The 25,522-nt window shown below is 53.2% G+C and overlaps 1 protein-coding gene across 1 annotated transcript in view; it reads right to left on the reverse strand.

Annotated features, from left to right (window-relative positions):
* Positions 1-25,522, reverse strand: part of MINDY4 (MINDY lysine 48 deubiquitinase 4) — a 123,814-nt gene that overhangs the window by 24,171 nt on the left and 74,121 nt on the right. Inside the window, exons 10-13 of the mRNA XM_025378028.1 lie at positions 18,450-18,551; positions 16,763-16,826; positions 15,585-15,650; positions 9,982-10,049 (exon numbers count right to left, since the gene is read on the reverse strand). Of these exons, the coding sequence (XP_025233813.1) occupies positions 9,982-10,049; positions 15,585-15,650; positions 16,763-16,826; positions 18,450-18,551 (300 nt within the window). The remainder of the gene's footprint in view (positions 1-9,981; positions 10,050-15,584; positions 15,651-16,762; positions 16,827-18,449; positions 18,552-25,522) is intronic.

A 25,522-nucleotide genomic window follows, 5' to 3' on the forward strand; every position in this document is an offset into this window, starting at 1 on the left:
GCTTGTCCCATCCTTCTCCTCTATCAGCCCCTGGATCTCCAAGGACACGCAGCATCCTAGGAGCAGGGGCCATCTGAGCCACAGCTGTGACTGTCCCTTACCCAGGACTGACTTAACCATCCAGTCTAATGGGTAGCTGTCTCCTTCATGTACTCCTGAGGGCTGGATAGCCCTGGGCCCTCACAGAGTTCTGCACAGCCTGAGGAACCAGGCACCAAGCTGGATGACACAAGCCAGGAGGGGCCAGGACCAGACAAAATGGAAGCTGTCCTACACTGGGGGCCCCTCCAGGGAGCAGAGCTTGCTGGGATTTCAGTCCAACAAGCACAAAGGAGGCTTGGGCTGGACCAGGGGGTGGAAACTCACAGAATAGGCTTGGCTCTGGCTGCCCTAACACCAACCTCCGCAGCATTCTGGGAGCGAAGGGTCAGAACCCTGAACCAAGGGTCTGGGGTGATGATCCAGCCTCTGGGGATGTCTGTATCACCCAAAGACAGAGGAGGAGGAACAGAGAGCTTTGCCCAGGATGTCAGCAAGGTCCAAACCTCCCAACTCTGTCCACCATCTGGAGGTCCCTGAGATGCTATGTTGTATCAAGAAACAGAACAAAGGGGATATCAGGGCTGCGAGAGTTTGCAAGGCTTGGAATTTTGCAGAAGGTAAGATGAATGCCCAGAGAGAGTAGAGAACTGGCCCTGAGTTAGTGACAGATGTCAGCTCAGACTCAGGGCCCTCTGCTTCCCTTCTCCACTTGCCCTCTGTCCATACATCCCAGAAGGCGAAGAGGCTCTGCCACTGAGCAGGCTGCACAGTGCATGGGCCTTGAATCTGCACAGTCTCAGGCACCTTCAAATGCATCTTTCTCTCAAAAGCCTTGTAAAGCCAGGAGAGTAAGACCACCATCTTTGTTTTACTGATGGGGAAACTGAGGTTCAGTCAGTAAAAAGGACTTGTGGTTTTGTGGTCACACAGAGTAGGCAGGACTAGGACTCTGTCCCTAGTACCAACATCACAGTGTCTGCTGTGGCCGGAAATATGGGATGATCAGCCAGGCCAGCCAGCTCGAACCAAGCCCTGGAGTCCCAAAGCCCTGCCCCTAGCCCCCACCATTGCTGGCTCAGGCACAGCTCGCCCCTTCATCTAAAAGCCTCGCTGTGTGAATCTGGGCATGTGGTATAAAAGTTTCTGAATAAGAAGGAAAATAAGTCCAAGTGGCCTAGAGACCAGGTCCCAGCCTACAGGCACAGCCATTCACCTAACACCAGCGTCCACTTGGCCCCTGACTGGTGAGTGACCTCAGGCATGTCCTGACCTCTCTCAGTTTGTGTCTTCACTTAGAAAACCAGAGGACTGGAGCAAGAAACCTCTAGGGGCCTCCTAGGATGTGCACAAGTGTGCCTGGTCCATGACCCTATTGAAAACATCAAGCCCGAAGTAGGCAGTACTTACCCTGGGGAGACCCAACCAGCCATCCCCCCTCCACCTGACCACTAGGGCACCAGGCCCTGGAGGAACCCTGTCCCACCAGGCCAGCTCCTGCTTGCCCTTCCCAGAAACTGACCCTTGACCACACTTTCCCCACCCGCCAGCAGTGACCTCCAGAGATAACAGCCCTTTCGTGGGGTTTATATTGACTTTTAAGGACAACATCAATAGTGTAAGGGCAGCTGTGGTACAACCAAGAGAACTTGGGCTCTAAAGTCAGAGGGCCCTGGTCAAATCCAATTACTGCCGCTTATCAGTTATTTCCTTCTCTGAGCCTCAGTCTCCCTATTTGCAATACAGGCACGATGACCCCTCCTTCTATTAAAGACTGCTGTGAGAACTGAATGAGATGAACTATATAAGGCATTTGGCATTCAGTAAATGTCACTTCCTTTTTCCTACTATAACAACCATAATAACAAAAAACAAAACAAAACAAAAAACAATGACCAAGAGGTCACGATTCCTGCCATCTCAACCACTCATATCACAGCCAAGAACCCAGAATAAACCAAGACCTCCAAGCAGTTGAAATGGAGCTGTGAATATCTGAAGAGGATTTGGATAGAGCGGATATCAACTGTTTTCCCAGGACGGCCAAGAGGGAGTAGGCGATGAGTCAGAGCAAATGGGTGTCAGGCCCCTTCTGCCACCTGCACTGCGTGACCTTTGGTAAATCGCTTTCCATTTCTGAGTCTCCGGTGTGTCATCCCCTGACAGGGATAACAATAATTACCTCAAAGGGCTGTTGCAATAAGGGACTAGACCATACCAGGTCTTGCAAACTGCAGAGCGCCCCACAGGCTAGAGGGTGAAAGTTGTTTCCATTCTCGAAGCAGTAAGAGGAGAGGGCTAGGATGGGAGCCCAGGAGGCAGGGGGAGAGTTGGTGGAAGGCTCTGCAGGACAGAGAAAGAGGGACCTGCAAGGAGGAAGAAGGGAAAGCAGGGGCCCAGGCTCATCAGCAGCTGGCCAAAGCCCTTCCCAAGCTGCCTTCTGCCACCCACCACGTCCAGCTCCTTCCCCCACAGCCAGACCCTCTGCCACTGATCGCTGCAAACCCCCACCAGTGGCCTTTGCCTACTTTGCTCTTGCTGCCTGCCAAAACCCTTCCCACTTATCCCTCAGAGCCCTGCTAAATGTTACCTCCTCTGTAATCTCACTCACCCCAGGGACAGAAATGCCCCATCTCTCCTCCCCTTCCTAAGGATACCCACCAACTGCTTTTCACTCACCTGTCTTGCCTCTCCAGGCGGCAAGGACTTTGAGGGCTAGAACTGGGCTCCAGACCCCGCAGGTGCACAGCAACTGTGCCCCCAAACGACACAAGCCTACCCACACCTACCCCAGGTGACACTGCATGTGAGAAAGGCCCTGGTGGAAGAGCTTCCAGGAGTTGGAAGAGGCAGGTGGAAGTGAGCACCCCACCCACACAGTTGAGGCGGGTCTGGCACAGGAGACCCTTCCAGCAGGTTAATTACCTCTCCCTCCTTCTGAGGCCTGTCCTCTTTCTCCGCACACCTGGCCCTTCGTGAACACATAGGTAAGGTCCCTGGGTGAGTGGGCAGGGGCAGGAGATGCACATAGGACCAAGGATCAGGAGACCTCCCAGCTCTTCAGTGGCATGGGTGTGGCCCCCATTCTCAGCTGTGCCACGTGGGCCCCTCCCACCCAGCTCTCAGGCTTGGTGTCCATGGCAGAATGACTATCCTCACAGCTCAGTGGCCGTGACTTGCCATCTCAGCAGCCTAGGGGTCTGGCCCAGGCACAGCTGGCTTGCTTTAGCCCAGCCCAGGCCAGCTGCACTGGGAGAGGGAAGCAGGTAGTCAAGCACCCAGCTGGTATGGGCCTATCTAGGGCCTCATTTGCCACCTCTCTTTCTAAGTCAGCAGGCACAGCTGAGCAGCTCCTGTTACCTGCCTCCCACAGTCCAGGGAAGACGATGCAGGCACAGGGTCTTAGACTGAGAGCCAGGAGCCTCGGGTGATGCTGCCAGCTGTGCCATTAACTGACCCTTTACTTCTCAAAGTTCCCACACCTGTAAATGAGATAAGGGTTCCAGCCTGTGGGCCCATCCCTTGGGTTGCCACAAGACCACAAAGGCCCAGGATGACAGCAAGGGCCCTTTCCCTCTCTCCTCCACCTCCAGCTCCCGATGAGGCTAAGCCTCCAGATTCAGTCTTCGACAGGGTCAGGGGTCTGCACAGGGTCTCCAGACGAAGCGAGGCAGAGATCTACAGGACAGAATTTGGCTCCCTGTAAAGGGGCCTGGGGACAGAGGAGCAGGTGGCTCCCAGGGATGGGACCAGGGAGAGAGACAAAGTCAGTGGAAGGAAGTGCAGTCTCAGTGGCGGGCCCACTATTTCCATGACACTGGCATCCATGCCCCCGTGGGTCCACCTTCCATTGTCACCTTGGTCTCTTGAGACATTGCTGAAAATCTTCATTAGTGGGGCCTCTGCCCTAATCTGAATCAGTGTTAAAGTTGGGCTGGAGTTTTTTGAGGAAGTTCCTCTCCTCCTGTTTCCCAGCTAAGCTTCAAACTGTCTTAGCACGCTGGGTAGGAAGGACACTTATCCATCCCACCCTGCCCCACATGTGACCTGGGGGAAGACTCAGGTGAGAGAGGGCAAGTGAGCCACAAAGCCGAGGTGTCTGTGCAGAGATGGAGGCCCAGTGGTCAGGCTCCTGGTCTGGGTGGCTCTGTTCACACCTCATTATTCTGGGCTGGCAGAGGCTCAGCAGAGTCCCAGGTAAGCTGACGAGCATCCCGTGGACCCCTCCCATTCAGAACAGCACATCTGAACCTCCAAGAACCTGTGATTCTCAAGGGGAACAGCCCCTGTTCACATCTCACCCCACGAACCACCCACCCCGTGATTCCCCCTAGAGGGTCTCTGACGGGGTGAGCACTGCCCACACTTGCTGGAACAGAAAGCTTGGTGATCTCTTTTCTCCATTACTGAGAGGAGCCTGGGGGCCTCCATGAAGGCCCAGCCCACCCTAAACCCACATCAGCTCTCCTGTTCTCAGATACTTGTTTCCTGACTCTGCCCTATCCTTTTGCTAGCAGATGTCACGGCCTTCTCTGGGTGGTGACTGCCTTTTGGGGATACCCCATGTCCATACGCCTGTGATGGTGCAGCCCAGGCCTGGCCATGGCAATCACACCAGGAATGGCACCCAGCACCCAGCAGGCTGAGGAGCTGCTGGAGAAGGGCTCCCTTGAGCCCACCGTGCAGGAGGACCTTCCTGAGAATACAGCTAGGACAGAGGAGCCAAAAGTGAAGAGACAAAAGAACAGACACCAACTCCCAAAGACAATGTCTGGGTTCCTGGATCCAGCCCCTCTTAAAGCCTGGGTTTCTGATAGGAATCAGTCAGTAGCTTTGTTTCTGCTTACACTGGCTGGGAATTGAGCTTCTGTCACTGTCTTTCCAACCAACACTCACAGTGGCTTTTGTTTCAGGACTGTTTGTACAAAGGAATAAACTATTTTGTTGCTGCCATTGCTTTTAATCTCTTGAGGAGAGTTACGAAGAGCCACAGGGAGACATAGTGTGGGTCCTGCCCAGTGTCATCCCTCACCCTCAGCACCTAGCTTGTGCTGTTCGAAAACTTTCAGCAAATGACAAGCTATCACCTCTTCTGGACTTTCAAGACTGCCTTTGAGAAGCTGAAGTTGCCGCTGTAATGAAGGCCAAGAATCTACTGCATGAAAAGGTTTTCATCCCCACTGGATCTTCTCAAGGCCTCAATGACCTGGCCAGGCCTGTGCTCCACTGAGGCACTGGAGCAGCCCGTGCTCAGTGCTGCCCAGGTCTGGTTCAGAGCTGGCCCTGACCCCAGGACCCTGAGCATCCCTGGGGCTTGCAAGAGCTCCCTGGGGAAAGTTCTAGCCATGCGGTTTGAAAAGCAGCAAAGCTCTGTAAGCATGAAATCCTGCATGAGATTTATCATAAGTAATTCGAGATCTTAGAAAAGAAAATAAACAGCTTGAAGTCAAGTGGGAAAAAAACCTTCACAAGGCTTTGCACACAGCCTGGGATAAACCAACCTCAAAGGTCTGTTTCTCGACTGCTCTTGAAGCCTCTGACAATGAAGTGTCCAGGCAGGCAGTGGTCAGCAGCACTCAGCTAGGTTTACATCTGCCCATGGTGTCCTCACCCTGGCTCCGGTCTGGGTTAGGAATGGCCAACAGACAAGAGGCACTGACTTTGGTGCAAGGGCCAAAGAAGAGAAGCCTCCAGTGCCCAAGCATGAGTCAGAGAACCCTCACCAGGAGGGAGGGACCACCATGCCCTCTGTATCACACATCACAATCACATGCACATGTACATAATCAAGTCACCCTTCACACAATCTCAAACACAACCACCAACACCCATGTCATCTCACACCTGGCCATACAGCGTCACCAGTCTCTCCCATCCACACACACACTATCACACCACCACAAATGTACACATACACACGCTGTATTTGTAAAGAACTGGCTGGGTTTTCCCAGCCCACCACTCTGCTTCTCTTGAGCTGAACTACAATTGGTCCTGGAGACTCAGCTGTCTCTTTTTGCTATCAGGACATGTTTTCAACTGCCCAAAGTGGTAACAGATTGCCCTGAAATGGCATCAGAGGATTCTTTGGCAAAGCTGAATCTGAACCCCACAGCAGGAAGGCCCTTGGCGATCATCTGGTCCTGAGGTTTTTAAGCTGTGTATGCAGAGCTGGGGTTTCTCCAAAGGGGGGTCTCAGGGGCCATGGCTGGACAGCAGGGGTTGGTACTGGATTGGGAAGCTGGGGAGGGGCAGCAGGGGCCTCTCCCTCCCACCTCTGCTGCTCTAATCGAAGTCATTCTGCTGCATCTGCTTCACACAGTGAGCTTGAGAATAAAGCTTATTTGGGTAAACAAAATCAGATTTTGTTTTCATTACAAACATAGTTTAAAAAGCACCAGCCCAACCCCTCCTGTTAGATAAAGAACCCAAGGCACAGGCTGGGTCAGTCACATGGTTGTCGGTGACTGAGGTGCGCTGAGGACCTAGGTATCCTGGTGCTACATTGTGGCCAAGAAGTGAGTGCCTTCCTGTGGCTTGCCACCCCACTGGGCTTCCCTGGACAAACCTAATGGTGCCTGAGGTGGATGGCATTTGTACCCAAGTGTCCAAGTGTCTGTAGAGAAAGGCCTTTGCTGGCTGCTAGCCCCGGAGGCAGCAGGCAGAGGTGGGATTCCAGTCCCAGAACTGTTATCATTGCCCTACAAATCACTGCAAACCTTCAGCAGAGCCTGGTATCCCTCAGAGAGCCAAGGCTGGAGGTGCTGGGATGCAGGGAGCACCGCTGGAGTGCAGTGTGACTGGCACGTGAGAGGAGCAGGCTGTTCTGGGGACTACCCTCTGGAAGGCCATAGAACGGCTTATTCACAGGCACACTCCCACATGCAGGAATGCTAGCACATTATCTGAAATAATTTCAGTGTGGCTGTCTCATGGGATCTGGGCAGCACCATGACTGCCCAGGCTATTCCCATCATTGCTGGCATTCCTGTCTTTCCTCTTCAGGAGTCTCCCCCAGGCCGCAGGTGGGGTGCAAGGGTTAGCTCCACTCAGATGCCCACATCTCCTGCAACCCCTCGGGTGGAAGCATGCAGTAGTCAGGAGGGAACACTGATCTGCAGGAGCCCCCAGGCGGCACAGGCCTCCCAAAGCCTGCCCTGATCCTCACTTGAAGCCCTCAGTTTAAGTAAAAGCTTAACTAAAGTTATCTTGAACTTGAACAATCAGAGAGAGTTGGGTGTCTTCTCAAGTACACCTCTGCACTGCACGACCCTGGGCGGGGCGTGGCCCCACGGCCCCTCCTCACCCCTCCAGTGGCACTCAGCACAGGCAGCTCTCGGTTGCTCTGGACGTGCCTGCCAAGGGTGTGTGTCACTGCAGAAGCCCCGTCGGGAACTGCTGGACATCCCTGTGGCTGTGCCTATGGAGATGGCAGCACGGCCTCCCCCGCAGGGCCCCAAGCCAAGGCTGCAGGCAAGAAAAGACAAGAAGGCACACATAGGCATCTGAGCTCCTGGGATAGGGTCGGACCAGCCGTGGCCATTATTCCCGGCTTGTACCCACCAGGAGCTGTGCTAAGCACAGCTACATCTTGTGAGGCAGGAATTCTCACTCCCACTTTAGAGGAAGAAACTCCAGCTCTATTCAGAGGAGTAGAGGGTCAGGCCTAAAACCAACCAACTTCTTCCAAAGTTCAGGTTTTCAAACAGCAAACCCAAAGAGCCAGCTCTGGGGCCAGATGGCCTGGGTGGGGCCCAGGGCCACCAGTTTTACTTGCTGTATAATCTCGAAGCCTACTCACCTCCCTCAGCCTTGCTTCCTCCTCTGAAAAATAGGGATGGTGAGAGCACTCACACAGCGGTGCCCACCTAACAGGGCTGCTGTGGACTCGATGTGTTTGTGTGCAAAATGTTAAGGCAAAGGGCCTGGCACACGGGAAGCTTCACAGACGCTATCCTTACCACTGGCAATGAGACCTGCCTACACACTGTCATCTTAGGAGAGGGGAAGGGGAGGCCACAGGGTAAGACGCAGCCCGAGGCATGCCTGCCTGCCTGCCTGGCTCCAACACCACAACAGGGCTCTACTTGGGTCCTCTGGGAGACAGAGGTCCATACTGCCCCAGGGGCCTTGACCATCTGCCTGCAGGACCCAGGGAAGGGCCTCAGATGTCCTGGAAGAACAGCTGGACTATGTGTCTGTGTGTGTGTCCATGTCTTTGTGAGTTTTTGTGTGTCTGTGTGTGTGGCCATGTATGCACATCTGTGTATCTGTGTGTATTCATATTTGTGTTTGTGTATGTGTGTTGGCAGGGGTGTGACCTCAGGCCCATAAGCATGAGGCTGTGCGGGTCCAGCAGGGCAGCCTTCCCCACACTAATTCCCCACAGGTGCCCAGCTTGACTGGAAAGGGTAGGGAGGGGGAAGAAGCAGCCCTAGTCCCCCAGCTCTGTACAACATGAAGACTGGCCTGGGCATGGAACCCTGAAGCCCCTTTCAGAGGGACACGGCTACATGCAGGAGCATGCAGGTAACAAGGCGCCCACTCCCAGGCTGCCCCAGTGACCACCAGAACAGACACACTCGAGCACAGAGCCCTAGACTCCCAGAGCCAGAGGGCCCCCACACGGATGGGGGCGCTGAGACTGGCATCATTGAGCCTGGCCCTCCTGAGAGTGCAGCTTCCCCTCAAGGAGACCTGGAGACCTGGAGACTCCCACCCAACCCGTCAGCCCAGGAATGAGCCAAACCAGGAGCAAACCCAGTCCTGGGGAGCAGGTGGTGCAGCTTATGGTCTCCATGAACGTGAGTCCACGCCAGGAATGAATCATATCATTATGGCAGGATTAGAAGTTGGAAAGCGCTGTGCGCTCACACGCATTTAATAAGGTCAGAAGCAGCAAGCAGCAGGCAGCCTGGCACACGAGGTCACAGAGCCCCCACTGTCCTCCCCCGAATCCACAGCAGAGGCCCCTGGAAACAGGGAGGGCGCCGACCAGACCCAACCAGGCCAGGAAAGAAGTGTCTCCTGCTGCAACCTCCCGCCCCTGGGCACCACAAGGCTACTCACCCTGCCTCCCCACTTCCCAGGGCCCACCTGCTGAGAGCTGTTCCCAAGTCCTCCCACCATGCACCCCTCAAAGTAAGATTCACTCTCCCAGGACTCCAGGCCTCCAGGGTTCTGTCCTCTGCTTGAAAGAGAATGGGGCAATCGATTGTACTTTCCACAACCATTCATGTGCTCTTAATCTGCTATACTTCCTGGTGACATGCCCAGGTGACAAATACAAAGAGGCCTAAAAAGCTCCTAGCAAATGAGTTTCATGGGTAAATTCCAGCTGTGGGGCAGGCTGGGGGGCCATGTTTCATCCGATACAAACTCATCCTAGAGACCCTGCCAACAGGGGTCAGGCAGGGGAGATTAGGACAAGCCACCCTGCCACCTCTCCCTGCCTCTAGGGCCTACTAGCCACCGCCCACTCACCACCGAGGATGCCAGTCTTGTCCTCGCAGCTACAGGGCTGCCTTGGTCTACAGCGAGGTCTCCCTGTCCTGAGCTCTTGAGGGCCCTCGGCCATCTCCTGGGTCTCAGCCTCAATTGTCCATCCCCTGCACAAGTGCCGGGGGCATCCCCCTGAGTGCTCAAGTGTATACACACTGCCGTCCCAAGCAAGCTCCTTGAGGGCTGGTGGCGTGTCTTTCAGGTTGTCCACTACACACATGGTAGCCCTGGACACGTGTACATGTAGAATGTGACTACTTTCTCTCCTCCACCAGCAGACCTTCCCCTACTCCTTCCCCTACTCCACTGCTTCATTCATCCTTTCCACAACACTCACGGAGCCCCCAACATGTGTCAAGCACCATCCTGGGCTCTAGGGAGGCAGCAGTGAACAAGACAGATCAGCCCAGCCCCAGGGAGTTGAGGGAGAAAGATACTCACAGCTCCGTGGACCTGGACAGGATGGCAGACAGGGTGAGCAGGATGCAGCCATAGGGGCCCACTTCAAACTGGGAGGGGGAGAGAAAAATGAGCTCCATCCCATTTGCACCTCCCTCTTCCCAGCCCCACACCTCTGTGGGAGCCACACCCCAGGGAGCAGCCTGCCCTGAGCCAGCTGCCTCCAACCCAGCCCTGGGGTTGCTGGGTGGCCCGAAGGCTGACCTCCTAAAGGATGGGGCATTGGAACAGCCTGAATGACAACGACAGCAGAGCGAGGGTGATGCAGGGACCACCACAGAGAGGATCAGTGACCTCAGAGTCCTCGAAACTCACAAGACAGCAACAGTCATGGCCAGCTCCGTTATGATGCAAGTATCTAATGGGCATTATCACCCCGAACACTCTAACAGGCCTAGGGGACAGTACTATGATTACTGCCCTCTAGCATATGTGGAACTGAGGCTCAGAAACTGAGTGACCAGCTGGAGGCTGCATAGCTTGTCAGCAGCACACTGGCACTCCACGGACCTCTAATTCCAGATCCCTTACTCAGAAGAACTGTGCTGTGCTGAGAGCAGCACAGAGCAGGTTTGGAGCAGAGTCAGGATCCGGTGAGGTGGAGGAGGCAGCTGTGTAGATGTATGTCTTAAATGTTTATATATACATTTTAAAATGTCAACATTTTGATATTTTGTTCATTGTGGATTTTTCTGATTAACTTTGATTTTTAAAAAAGACAGGTTTTGCTAACTTCTGAGTTTTTTGGCACCCCCTTAGATTTTTGCATCCAAAGTGAGTCCTCCTCCAATTTTGGTTTGGAGCTGGGGTCCTGGGGCCTGTCTGCCTAATTTAAATCCTCACTCTGCCACTTCTTGCTATGTGACCATGGAAACATTCCTGGCCTCCTCTATCCTCAGTCTTCTCATCTGTAAAAAGAGGGTAATAATCACAGCACCTACCCTCATCAAGTTGTGAAAATTACGTGAGTTAATCCTTATAAAGTACCTCAAACAGGGCCTGGCACCTGTGTTAGCTGTTAGAACAAAGCTGGCTCTGCCCTGCCCATCTGTCCAGTGAGCCCAGTGGGCCACAGCCTACTGGGATGGGCCATGTCACTTCTGCTCCCTGGAGAAACGCCATCCCCAACTGCAAGTCAGTGTGAAGGCCTCACCTATCCCACTTTGGAAACCATGAACTGTGACTGAAGACACTGCCTGTTATAATAGTCACTGTTCTTTATGTGTAATCACATTTTGGACATAAAATTAGAAAAAAAAAAAAATCCCAACTTGTCTCTCCTGGAACAGACAATGAAAATTATAAAACTTATCATGTTTACATTTTTGCCTTGGCTGCCAGGAAGCTCAGAGACAAATATGGTGCTCTACTATGGTAACTACTGCAGCTCAAGCTTCTGATAAAATTATCTTTTCCTCAAAATATACTCTTTGTTTCCATCCATGAATTCACTTGGTCAATCAGTCATTTAAAAAAAAAAATTATTGGTGAAATTTCTGTGACGAGAGGATGCTCCCAGCTAAGGCTGTTACTTGTGAACAAGGTGGATATGGATCTCTCCTCCTGGGGAAGTAACTTAGGGAAGAAAAAAACAATAAGCAACTTGAAAAGGCTGGAAGAAGGGGTTCTGCCATGACAGAAATGCAGGCTCCTTCAGAAACACATAGGAAGGGCCTTCAACACAGACTTCAAGTTTGGGGAGGGAGTATCAAGGAAGGGTTTTTGGAGAAAGCGATGTCCAAACAGAAACCTAAGGGACGGTAAGGAATCAGAAAAGTGAATGTTGCTCCAAAAGGAGAAGCACGTGCAAAGGTCCGCAGGCAAGAGAGGGCAAGCTGACTATGCAGGGGCACAGCAGAGCCCCGAAGACATCATTTTCTTTTAAAAAGCAACTTCCAATCTTTTTTTGGAAATAGGAATGGAATGAATGAATCAACAATCATCTTCAATCAACCTCATCTTCACTCTGTGATCTCAGGGGAGCCACTTCATTTCTGCTGCCCTGTTTCCTCTTTGCAAAACAAGAATAATGAAGACCCACCTGGCCTATTTCCTTGGCTTCTGGGGCACATTCTATGAGACAATGTCTGTGGAAGTGCTCTGAAAATGGCAAAGAGTAACGCTGATGTCTCCCCCTGCACAGGGGGACACAGGCCCAGGAGGACTTGGGCCACCAGCCCCTTGTCCCAGCTCTGCATGCTGCCTAGGGAAGTCATGAAGCTCTTGGTCTCGGTGTCCCTTTCCATAGAAAGCCTACCTAATCTGCCACAAATTTCCATCTCCCCTTGGATGAATCACAAAGTATTCTTGGTCTCCGTTTCCCCTTCTGGAATTCTTGCCTACTTCTGCCATGGACATATATGCTGTCCTGGGGCAGCAGCAGTACTTTCTTGGTCTGTGGTCTGTTTCCCCTTCCACCGTGCCTGTAATGCCTACCTACCTGCAATGAAGCAACGGACACAGAAGCCCACTGTAAGCCCCAACTCTCTGTGTAAATTTGGGGAACTATTATTACATTTATGCCAGCGTTTCCCCCCGTCCTAGGAACACCCTCAAGGAGACCCCCTGAGCCCTGACATGCCTCTCTGCAGTGGGTGGGGAAGAACCCTGCTTGAGGCTTCTTGCCCTTGCTGGAATACAGCTAAATGGCACCAATATTCCATTTTGTTTTTAAAACTTTTATTACAATTATCTCATCAAATGCAAGCTGCCAAGACATGGGAGGCCACAGGGCAACATGCCTGCATTGAAAGGCGAGGTCAGGCAAGGCAACTGGCCTGAAAACTGCCATCAGGGTCTAGAAAGTGGTGCCACTCACTTGGGAAGAAGAGGCCATTCTTCCAGTGCTGCTCTGCACTCCATAGAGGCCTGAGTCTACCAAGGAACTCCAATGGGAGGCAGAGGTGGGGGCATCCTCCAGCTGGCCAGGAGCCTGCCAGACACCTTGTCCAGAGAGTGAGCAGTAATGAAAACACAGCAAGGAGGCAATTTATTTTGGGCAAAGATGGCTTGGTGTACATTTCCAGGCCTGGCACGAGGAACCCCTCTTAGGCCCAGGCCATGAAAAATGAATTTGGTGAGGGCAGTGCTGAGGCAGCTCAACTGCTTCCAGCAAAAACATGAATTAAACTGCAGGGGGAGAGCTGCCTTCCAGAGTGAGGAGGGCCGAATATGGACAGCCTGTACCAAGGACCAAAGTCAGGTGAGGAGGCAATTGCTTTGAGTCCAGAGGCATTGCTGAAAGGAGGCTCCCTCACCCTGGAACAAATCCCACTCTCTGAACCCCTTCCACAGTCCCTGTCTTGGTTAAGCTTCATCAAAGTCCTGGGGTACAGGCTGACGGGGAGGCTCTGTCTCATGGACAAGGATGCAGAGGTCCTGGTGCTGAGGGGCCACCCCAGTCCATCAGTGGGCAGCTACAAGCCTCAAGATCTGTGGGCATTTGAGCAATCACCCTCAGGCTCCACCTTAGCCCCTGAAGCCTCACCAGTCACTTCCTTTTCCTGGCCCTGGTGGCTCTACGCTCTGCTTCAGCTGAGAGTGTGACTAGGCGATCCCATTCCTGGCCACCCTGGCCAGATCCCACACACGGACACGGATGCCATCAGGCTCTGCTCATCTCTCCTGTGACTGCTGCACTCTCACAACACTCTGGAACAATAGCAGGTCTCCTTTCTGCTCGTTCAGACTGCCTAGTACTGCATTTGGAAGACACCCTTCTCCACGTGTTTAAGCTTCTTCTTTGAGGACCACACTTAGATGATGAAGAGCTGGAAGCTACCCGGTAACTGCTCCATCGTCCATTTTCCAGATGGGGAAACTGAGAGCCAGTGACCTTCCCAAGGCCACATGTGACTATGGAATAAGCCAGAGGAGGCCCCCAGGCCCCTGCTCCAGGCCTCCTCTGCCCAGGCCAGGTGGTGAATGCACCGCATCAGCAGATGGCCTGAGTGACTCCAGTGAAAAACCAGAGTTGGGGACAGGTAGCAAAGGACAGACAGCCCAAGGCTCCCGATGCCTCAGCCAGCACTCCTCCTCCCATGCACCTGGACAGAGCAACCCACGTAGAAAGGCAGCCATCCTAATCCCTGCTTTTGGGACAGGCCCTGAGGCCTCTGCCCAGGCTGAGGGGTGAAAGCACTTCAGGTGGACTGACCCTCCGGCGACCTCACCTGCCTCCTCTTGTTCTTAGGGCAGGTCCCATTGCCTACCCAAGGGACATCTGGTGCTGCCAGGGCCTGGTCATTTCCCAGGGCTGTGCCCAGGCTTTCAGGGTCCTTGGGAAAGTTCTGCGGAATGCAGTCTGACAGCAAGAGCTTTAGTCCTGGTCCCATTTCCAGCAAGTTCTCCCACTCTCCAGCTTACCACCAAACCCTCTGGTGCCTTCTGTGGGGTCGAAAAGAATGGATCCCACATCCAGAAGGCCAAAGGGAAGGCAAGGGAAGGCTCAGGGATCAGCCAGCACACCAGGAGAGAAAGGTCTGTATTCTTCCTCTGCTTCGATCCTGACACTCAGATGTCAGAATTGTGAGGCCTCGTAGTGGGGGTCTCAGAGGTCGCAGGTCTGCTGGCCTTAGCTCAGGCCACATCCGCCTTCTGAAACGCTTCCCTCTCATTTATACATGTCTACAAGGAACCCATCTCAAGGCTGCCCTTAGAGCATCATTACAATGGCAATCCTAATGTCAACAACAGAAGCTAACAACTACTGAGAACAAGCACAGCCCAGCTGCCCTAGGCTCTCTGCATGATGCTCTGAGGCAGGCACTGTTCTTCTGACCCACATTTTACAAATGAGGAAAGTGAGGTACAGGAGGATTCAGTAAGCTGCCTGAGGTCAGGTAGCTACTGAAGGGTGAATCTAGATTCAAAGCCAGGCCAACCAGCTCCAGAGACCGCGTTCTTTACCCCTGGAGTGTGCGGCCCCTCCCCACAGAGCCCGTGATGCCATAGCTCTGCCGTGACTTCCCGGAGCCCTGAGATCTGCTGCTGTCTGGCCCTGGCCACATCCCGCCTAGCTCATGGCCAGGAGTGAATGTACAGCTCTTCTCGGGCAAGAGGCGGGTGCTCCAGAGCCCTCACCTAGAGCAGCCCTGCCACCCCAGGGACACTAATCAAGGTGTGTATCACACTGCTAAGCCCTCCAACCCACCCAGGAAGCCGCTTTCTGGTCACCTCACCAGCTGATCCCAGGACCCACTCCACTGACAAAGAGCTCCTGTATTCCAGCAGTGGCTGCTTCCACTCGGACAGAGAGAAAGCTGTGCTGACCTCCATCTAACAGCTGCTTCCTGTGTCCTGACCCCACCCATCCAGCTCTGCTGTCAGTAGCCCTGGCTGTGGCTGCTCCCTGTGCCCTGCCTCCAGGACCAGCCCTTGAGGATGCAATGGCAGGAGCTGGATCCCTCACCCCAAGTCCATTCTCCTCAGCCCCCAACCAGGGGCCAGCATCACTCCTTCCCAGCTTCCTCGCCATCCCGGGGTGGGATGACAGGGAGAAGAACTCTAGTTCACAGCACTGTTCCCACAGTGAAATCAGAAGGCTCAGTGCTGCACATCCCACAGGAGTAAGGCACGCTCCATACCTGACGAATGCTTTGTTGAAGAAAAGTCACCAGGTCCTCATAGCAGGCCAAACTGTGGAGCGTGAGCTGAGAAGACACAAACACGCAGGATGAGTGGCCCAAGCCCCGTGCAGTGCCCCATCCTGGATTAGCTTCTGTTCCCCGGCTTCCGTAGCTACAAAACCCCACTTGGGAATGTCCCTGCATCAGAGAGCAGCGTCCCCAAGTCGGGGCTGAGAGGCACGGCCATACGTCTGCGTGACTGAAAGGCTGCCTGGCACTGCTGGAGTCGCTGGGATTCAGGCAGCCCTGTGGCAGCCCTGGACTGAGACTCCAGAGTTCTAGCCTCCTGTGTGGCCCCAACAGGGGAGGGCTGCACCCCATGGGCGAGTCACTGACACCAGAGTCACTGACACTGGCTGGCGGGGAGGTCGATATCCAAATCACAATAGCCAGGCCAGGTGGAAGCGAACCGGCTGTCCTGAGTTCAGCGGGAAGCAGCCCTTAAGAGTCTCCTTCGCTTTTTCAGGCAGGCCAGGAAAAAACACTTCAAGAGAAAATATTCAACAATGCGAGACCCTCAGTTAGGGTCACAGGGCAACACGTGCCCAAACCGAGGTCAAATGAAACTAACTTGTTAACACAAAAATTCTCAGTGAAGAGGTTGGCAAGAGGTAGCTGAAAACCTTCACTGTTTTTATATTTTACAAAATACAAAAATGTACGTCTCCCATTACGTCCCTGATTGTGTATGACTTAGATCCGGCTTTATGGCTGGTGTTCCAAGCTATTAAAGTTCCTCCCCACGTTCTAACTTTCCCTCCCTCTCCTTACCACCGCTGCCCCACCCCCTCCCACAACAATCCTGGAGCAGATGCTAAAGAAAGAGGAAGAGGGACACAGGGAAGCCCAGGGCTTAACCAAAAGGCATTCCGTATAGACTTCACCATACAGACCTGCACACCCTCGAGGGGACAGGGAGCCAGTCAGCCTTTTGGCCGTAAAGCCAGCTCTAGCAGGAGCCCATCCCCAAAGCCACCCCACGTCTGTCCCCACCCTAATCCCAGGACGAGGATTCCTGGGACCTGGGCTGCGGGAAGGCCAGCCTGTCCCCAGCTGAGGAAGGATTTACTTATATGAAAGGAGACAGTCCCCAAACAAAGCCAAAGGTTGCGTGATAATTTTCCAGAAAGCCATACTGTTTCTAAGACTCCATCTGCTTTGTATTTCCCTGTTGGACTGAACTGCTGTGTTCTTGAAGCCCTAAAAAGGAAAGGAAGGTGCATGAGTCCTCCGAGTGGAGAGAAGGCGTGCCCTCCAGCCGGGGCGAAACCACATGTGTCATTAAAGAAAGACAAATAAGAAGGTGGCTCCAGAGAGAAAAAGGAGCCAAGAGTTTCTCGTTTTTCCCCGCTTTGAACTCACCCACTAGGCTAGGCCCAGAGAACTCCAATAGCAGGATTTAAAAGAAAAAAAAAAAAAGAAATGGAAAAAAGACCGCAAAGGGAGAGCTTGGAATAACCAAACCCAAACCCAAGTCCTGGCAGTAGAAGCCCGACTCTCACCCACAACTGACAAATGTGTTTCCAGACTGCGGAATGCTGACTGGCCCTTCGTTTTCACTGATGGGGGAACACCACCTCCGTCCTCTCTGAGGCACCCCCTGGTCAGAGCCAGATTTGGGGCCCCGTGCTCCTTTAGTGGCTGTGTAGCCTTGGACCAGCCACCCTCCCTCTCTGGGCTTCTGTTTTCTAATCTGTAAAACAGGGAGAAACTGAATTCCTGCCCCATCTGTTCTCAGGGCTGCCCTGCAGATCCTAAGGGCCGGGGTTAGTAAGTTAACTGGAAGGTGAGTACCAAAGACAAGTGACAGTAATGATAACAAAAATAAATAACGATATCTAACATGTGGTGCTTAGTATGTGCCAGACACTGTCCTAAACACTTCACAATTATTATTATTTATCAGCTATTCATATTGATAAAATGATTTAAACTGATAATCCTATTTATTATATATCATTTCTTTATACTGACTCATTCAGGTCTCACAGCCATCCAAGTAAGTAATTGTTATAATCATCCCCATTTTCCAGATGAGTAAACAGAGCGGTTATATCAATTGCCCAACATCACACAGCCAATAAGCAACAGCACTGGGAGTCTGATCTAAGAGTCCTTTCTCTGAAGCGATATGCTACGGTGACCAATGTGCCCCCAGAGTATGGTCCTTGGCCCCAAAAGTGATCACCTTTACTACCACTTAGCCTCACAGCTGGGACAGTGATGCTTCCACTCTGACGGGTCAGGCTGAAGAGCCAGCAAACCTTGCATGTGGGTTATATGCAGTAGAATGGGGCCAGCGGTGAAGAGATGATGCGGGTCAGGATAACTGGGTCCAGGGCCTGGGTTCCACCTCACCTCCCTGAGTCTTTATGGGATGGGGACCCAAGTGACAAAGCAAATGGCAGTGTGCCTTGGGGACTGGGAAGAGCAGTACAGTGGGGTCAGGACTGGATCAACCTGAAGGGCTGTTTCCCGAGGCCTCCAGATCAGAGAACGATAGAGAGAAGCTGGCTGCAGGGGTCAGAGGCTTCCTCTGAGGGGTCACCCCAGAGCTCCTCAGGAGGAAACCAGGGCAGACAGACCACGCCTTCCACATGAGAACTGGAGCCCAGAGAGGACATCACAGGGCCGCATGGAAGGACGGGGCTCTCCCTGAGTCTGGGGCTGCCCAGCACATCAGGCTGGCTTGCAGGGCTCCTCCCAGCATGTGGCACAGGGTGGGGACCAGAAGGACCCAAGGACAGGAACACACACAGCCAGCTTGCCGGCAGCTGCCAGCAGACGATGAGCCATGGCAACACAGACCTCGGAACCACTTACAGTGCGACAACGGCTCTCTCTCGGCCCCCTGCCCGCCACACAATATCTGCGAGGGCCAGGGCGAGGCAGTGGGTCCGGTGGGCATCTGAAGGCTGCAGTCCCCTGCGGACAAGAAAAGGAAGGCATTTATGCCCATGTGGACACAAGGCTGAGATGGTGCAGCTCTGCTTAGTGTGGTCAGGTAGCCCCCTCTGCAGATGGCCTGTCCTTTCCCTTGCCTGCAGAGGGGCCACCTGCAGCCCAGGAGCCCCAAGGCAAAGCCCAGGAAAGAGGGGTCTCCACAGCTGAGGGCCAAAGGAGGTGCCTTCAAGTGGGAGGCCCCGGGTGGGGCTGGAGAAGGAGGAGGCAGAGGAAAGGGCCTATAGGAGCAAAGGGGGCTCTGTAGGCTTGGTGGGGCCCAGAAGTGTGTGAGAGAAAGGGCTATGAGTTCTGACAGGGACTGGGAGGCCCAGCCAGCAGTGCTCGGGAATGACTGCCATCTCAGGACTCTGCCCTGGCCCTGGCCCTGGCCATGCCCACCTCCAACGCCTGGAGTCAACAGCATGTACAGGCGGTGCTCTTCACTCCCAGGGCCAAGGGGACAGCAGCCTCACTTGCTGGACATTTAGACACAGAGTGACAGGATGGATTCAAGGATGAGCTCTGTGTTTTGAGTGGGTACATGGTGGTGCCATCAAGTGAAATAAGGACAATGTGGCTGGGAAGAGGTAGTTGGAGATAGATAGAAGATAATGAGTTGCGCTTCAGACTTACTGAGTTTGAGATGCACTCAGATCTTTAGATAAGGCTGTCAGACACATAGAAAGCCCAAGAGAGCGGCTAGGGCTGGGCACAGATTTCCCAGAGACAGAATGAAGAAAAGCAGAGACAGTGGCTGAGGGTGGAACCCTGTGGAACTCTAAGGAATCAGTGGAGGTAGAGGAGGAAGGGTCAGAGGGGCGGAATGAGGAGAGAGTGCCACGACACAGTCTTAGGAGCAAATGGACAGGAAGTCAGCTGTATCAAACATGGCAGACACCTCTCTACAATAAAAAAGGTAACTAAGAGGTCCCTGGTGCCTGAACTGAATGAGAGGGAAGGGAAACAGCCGAATATACATATTTCTTTCCATTTCACATTCCCAGGACTCCTTTGGGCTATACTTCTAGGCTTCTCTTGGATTCTGCAAATTTTAAAAAAACTCATATGGAAGCTAGCTGGTCTCTCCCTAACAAACAAAAGGACTTGATGAAGACCCTGCTAAGGCTCAAAGGAATACAGAGGGGGTTCCTGCCTTCAGTCACCAAATAATTCCTGAGCTCCATGTGGAACTGTTGGGGAGGAAGAATACTAAAGTTTGTCCCTCTTTTCCAGGGCACAGGAAAAGAAATCAGGAGACCAGGACCCAGCCCACCACAGTGGGCAGCATGTGGTCACTGCCCGGTGCCTGGGATATATAGCCAGTGACCTACACCCAGGCTGCTGTGGTCCAATTACTTTAAAAGGTGACAGACCACAGTGGCCCCTCAGTTTCCTCATCCATAAACTGGCAATGACCAGTGCACTTCCCTCATGGCTTTACACGAGATGTTTGTAAGGTCCATGGACCAGTGGCTGGCATGTGGTGACTATTGAATCAATGGTGCCTATTACTATTGTCTTTTATGAAAACATCAAGTCCCCACGTGGGCCATGACAAGGAGAAAGTGAATTTCCAACATCTAATATGAAAGTGACACCAAGCCTCTGACACTGGAAATCCTTCAAATCCAATGAGACAAGCAACAAGTACTCAAGCACTTAAGAAAATAAAACAGCGACTGCCTGACACTTCTTTGGCCTCAGGAAGCCCATCATGTTCCTTGGAGGAAATAGTTACCAAGCATTCACTGAACCGGATGCCCCAGCTGCTGGGAGCACTGGCCCAGGTCACGGCTCACTATGAAAACAACCATGAGAAAACATTGCTCTAGGTTTCAGGAGAGCCCACACCAAGGACTAAGGGGACCCTGGAAAGCAGTGCTTATCAGAAAAAGAAGAAAGGACTGGACTCAGAACCCACAAACGTGACTCTATTACCCCCACAGCTCCTGCTTCATGCCCTGCTCTCATACAAATGATGGCCATGTACTGCCAACTGCACATCCTGAATACCTCGTGCCCACCCTCCCACTGCTGTGTGGCCCAGGCCAGGGTGTTCTGCCCCTTAGCTCAGCTGTTACAGCCAGTGCCCCACCAGCATTTTTGTTCCATCTCGCCCCCCATCCAGTCACCATTGCACATACACATGGGGTGGGGGCGGGGGCGTGTCTTCCTACAACACAGGTGTGACCTGTGTTCCCCGACATGGATAGATGTTATACAAAATCATGCCTGGAGTGTACCTATGCTGGAAAAGCTCCCTATCTGGAAGTAAGGAGACCCCCTGGCAAACACTTCTACACTAACTTACTGAACCAAGTAATTCTCAGTTGGAAGCTTCTCAGTGTAGCAACAAATAAGACCTTAAAAGCTAACATTGGCCAGGTGCAGTGGTTCATGTCTGCAATCCCAGCACTCTGGGAAGCCCTGGGTGGGAGGATCGCTTGAGGCCAGTAGTTTGAGAACAGCCTGGGCAACATAGCGAGACTCTGTCTGAAAAAATTAAAAAATCAGCCAGGTGTGGTGGCATGTGCAGTCTCAGCTACTCAGGAGGCTGAGGCAGGAGGATCGCTTGAGCCTACGAGTTGGAGGCTGCAGTGGGCCATGATCACACCACTGCATTCCAGCCTAGGTGACAGAGTGACACCCTGTCTCTAAAAAAAAAAAAAAAAAATTAAAAATGCTTGAAAAGCCAACATATATAGAGTATTTATCATGTGCCAGACACTGTTATAAACTCTTTCCATGTTATTTCATCAAATTGTTAAAGCAATCCTATGAGGGAAGTAGTATTATATCCTCTTTTTAAAATGGGAAAATTGAGGCATGGAGACACAGTGATTTTCCCAGATCAGATAGTAAGTAAAAACTGGAAAAAAATAAACACTGAGGAAGGAAGGAGAGCTTGGGCAAGTAGAACCAACTGTCCTGGGCACCTGGTTTTAGGAACCAGCCTCCTTTGCCTTTGACCCTGTCTTTTCAGCACCATGTAACACAATCAAGAGATCTTGCTCTGGGGTGGGGCCTGTCCCCTGATCCTACAGGCTCTGCTTACAGCCCCTTTGAACCACCACATCTCCAAGCATAAGTCCTCATTCTTTTCACTGGCTTCCAGTTAGTAACTCTGCCAGTCTCTCTTTTCCCTGGGCCTTCTCCATCTTTCTCTTTTGAGACACAGTTTTCTAGAAAACTCAGTGGAGTTGGAAAAAGTACAGTGGTCAGACAGGTAAGAGGCTTGGGCTGGATTCCTGGGTCACAGGTTCTGGGGAAACCATTGCGCTCCCTGGCCTTTGTTTGCCTGCCCACCTACAAATGCAGGCAGGCACTGGGTCAGATGCCCCCAAAGCATCATTCCAACACTGCCATTCTGTCTTTAACCCAGGAGTTCCCAACCCCCAGGCCACAGACTGGCACTGGTCTGTGGCCTGTTAGGAACCGGGCCGCACAGCAGGAGGTGAGCAGTGGGCGAGCCAGTGAAGCTGCGCTCCACCTGCTGTCAGGTCAGCAGTGGCATCAGACTCTATGGGAGCAGGAACCCTATTGTGAATTGTGCATGCGAGGGATCTAGGTTGCATGCTCCTTATGAGAATCTAATGATGAATGTAATGCACTTGAATCATATCGAAACCATCCCACCCCATCTCCAGTCCGTGGAAAAGTTGTCTTCCACAAAACCAGTCCCTGGTGCCAAAAAGGCTGGGGACCGTGGTTTTAACCCACCTCAGATTAGCCAGGGCTTTATGTGCCTGCGTAAGAACCTGCACCCACAGATGACAACAGGGGAAGGAGGTGCTGCGTCTGAATCGCCCAGGCCTTTACCAGAGAGCTCAGCGCACGCCTTCCCTGGCAGAACACGGGTGACAAGCAGGTCTGCACTTCCTGATTGGTCAGACTCCTTCCAGGAGGCTGGCACCTGGCCAGCCTCTTCAACCAAGAGAAGTTTCTTTAAGAGTCGAATTCCTTACAGGTGAAGTGCAGGAAAAAGACATTTATCTAGAGATAGGGGAAATAAATGATCTTGAGGGAATAATACATCCTGCTTTGACCTAAATTACCCAAGTGTTTCAGATGAAAGATATGTTTCTACCCTAACCGTCTCAAAATAGCCTCACCTGTCCATGTGACGTGCCCATGGAGCCATGTACAGAGTCTATAGTCAATCTGAGGGAGCTCCCTGTCTGCTCCCTCTCAGGGTCAAAAGCTGCAACAGAGGGTAGAAAGGCTGGCCTGGGGCTGCAAGACCATGGGCTCTGCTACCAATGTCCACAGAGGCCTTGGGCAAGCTCCCCTCCTTCTCTGGGCCTCCAATTCCCCAATTTCAGAGGCGAAGTGGAAGTGAGAGGAGGACTTGCTGGATTCCCCGACTCTCAGATCTGCACCCGCCTCTGAGGGCTGCTCCTGGCCTGTGGCTCTCTCCAGGCCTTCAGGGGCATCAAGAGCTCTTCAACTCTTTCTGTGAGCCGAGCCGGCACAGCATCTTCTCAAGTGGAAAAACACTGAGTCCTGCCGCCCAGCTCTGTCCTTCCCGAATGAGGAGAGGCCGGCTGCTGGCCTGATGGAATGAGTCTTAATGAAGCCAGACAGTCCTGCAGAAAAAACACCACTGCTGCCAAGATGCCTTTATTTCAGCGTGACTTCCCTGGAGAGTGCGATCCCATCCTCCATCTGCTTTCACAGAACCATTTCCCCATCAGTGGTGGTGGGCAGCATCTGAGGTGGGGGCCTCCAGGGCCAAGGCAGACCCCACACACAGGCAGGAAAGTGCAGGGGCTGCCTCTTGGCCCTCAGGGCCTGAGCTCCCCAGGGCCCCAGAGCAGACGGCAGCTGATGGCAGGTCATTGTGGTGTTCCTGAAGAGAACAGAGGGGCCTGCCTTTTTTTTTTAAGCTGGATCATGTCTGAAATCCTAGAATTTCAGGGTCAAAAGGGAGTGCTGAAGCCTCACACCCAACCATGCACACATGGCTTTTGGAGGAACATCAATAAGGCAATCAATCAGTGTGAAAACTATGTAAGTCAATGAAACCGAGGAGCTGAGGACTGAGAGAGGTTCCTGCCCACGTGACCCGTGTTTCCCCTTTGCTTGCGTGGGGCAGGGGCTCTGTAGGTGTTTGCTATGCTGCTCTCTGTACTCTCCTGTGTTTATCTTTTCTAACTTAAAGCCAAAGGGGAGGTTCCATCGTGAAGCCGTTCATGAACAGATCCACCCCTTGGTCCCTAGGAGTCTGGATGGGTGTCCAGCGATGGAAGTCTAAAACTCAGAGCCCTCAGCCTCCCTCCTGGTCTCCCTGGGCCCCCACTGCTCCATGCCTCTTGCAGGGCACAGCAGCACAGTATGACATAGGGGCACCAGGTACCAGTCTTGGTTCTGCCAAGGATGCCAGATGTGACCCTGAACAACCATCTTTCCCTCTCTGGGCCTCAGTTTCCCCATCTGTACCATGGCAGGCTGAGTTCGACGGCCCTACTCACTTGTAGAGAGAGCCCTTGAAGATTTACAAAGGACTTTGCATTTCCTTATTGAGTCCAATTTAGGCAGGCCAGAGAGGACTATTCCTACTTCACAAACAGAGAAAGTGATGCCCCGTTTCCACACAACCATCATCCAGGTCCTGACCCAGTCTGGTACTCTCTTCAGCACACTTCCCCTCTCCCAGGGTGGCTGAGGGGCACAGAGCCATGCATTCCCCCTCCCAGCCTGGGCACCAACATCTATAGGCTAGACACCCACCCACTTGGAAAGGACGACCTTCTGCAGCCTCTGACCTGCAGGGCCTTGGCAAAGCAGTGACATGGACTCCACCTCCCTTCTCTTCTCCAGGCCCCAGACAGCCGGCCCTCACTCCCTGGTCTTCCTGGTCTTCACTTGACAGAAGCCCTAACCTGTCCTCAGGAGGGTTCTTCCTCCCCAACCCCTACCTACCTGCGACCCGAGGCAGGACCAGGGCAGGAGAATGGGAGGAGACTGGGGTGGGAAGGCTGGGGAGGGCATCTGGTGCCTGCTGCCCAGGGCCCACCACCAGGAGGAGGTGAGTCCTTGCTGGGGTCAGGGGAGAGGGTCTCTGGGCCTCCCCAGCTTGTCTCCCTGCGACACCTCTGCCTGAGTCCCCTGAGGCTTTTTCAACAAGCTCCATAACTGAGCCAGGTTCTCCACTCCTCCCTCTCAGTTGAGTCTGAAGGATGTCCCCTGAGGCCTGCCAGAAGGCCTGTGGGAGCAGGAAGTCAGACCACTTCACTCATCCTACACAGCACAGCACCTCTGTGATGGGGCAGCAGCCGGTAGGGATGGGCTACAAGCAGCACCCAGCCCAGGGGGTGGGCTACAAGCAGCATCCAGAGTTTCAGGGCTCCAAACAAAGGCAAGGTCACTCTCCCACACCATTAATCCTTTCAGGCTCGCTGGAGAAGGTGGCCCTGGCCAGCAGGCTGTGCTCTCCTAGCTGCATGGCACAGCCCTCCTCTGGTCCAGCCAGGCAGGCCACCCCATAGGGTCTGGCTCCTTGGCACCTGGCACACCCCCACACATGACAATCCCCAACAGGCCAGCAGTTCCTTCTTCCCTCCTCCTCTGCCCACCCCCACTGGCCCCAGGACCCACTGGGCTGCACCATCCTTGGCCTGCAGCTAGGAGGTGCCTGCCTGGCCGGCAGTGACAGGTAGAAAACCTCACTCCTCCAGCTAAGCAGTTTTCTTTCTACCCAGAGTCCCCCTGGGATCCCAACCTGGATGGCTTTTGCCTTCTAAGGCCTGGCTTCCCTCCCTGATATGGAAAGCAAAGCTCGGCCCCCATGGATGTGGTCTGGGGGATACAGAAGCTCTCACATCCCCTTAGTGGGGTGGGGGTAGGGCAACAAAAAACCAAGCTGGCCTTGTGCCCTGGGCAGTCGGCTCTTCCTGGAACATACTTAAATGCCTTGTCCTGACGGCTGGGAAACCATCTGCAAGTTCCCCCAG

This window comes from Theropithecus gelada, chromosome 3, assembly GCF_003255815.1.
Source record: "Theropithecus gelada isolate Dixy chromosome 3, Tgel_1.0, whole genome shotgun sequence".
Lineage (NCBI taxonomy): Eukaryota > Metazoa > Chordata > Mammalia > Primates > Cercopithecidae > Theropithecus > Theropithecus gelada.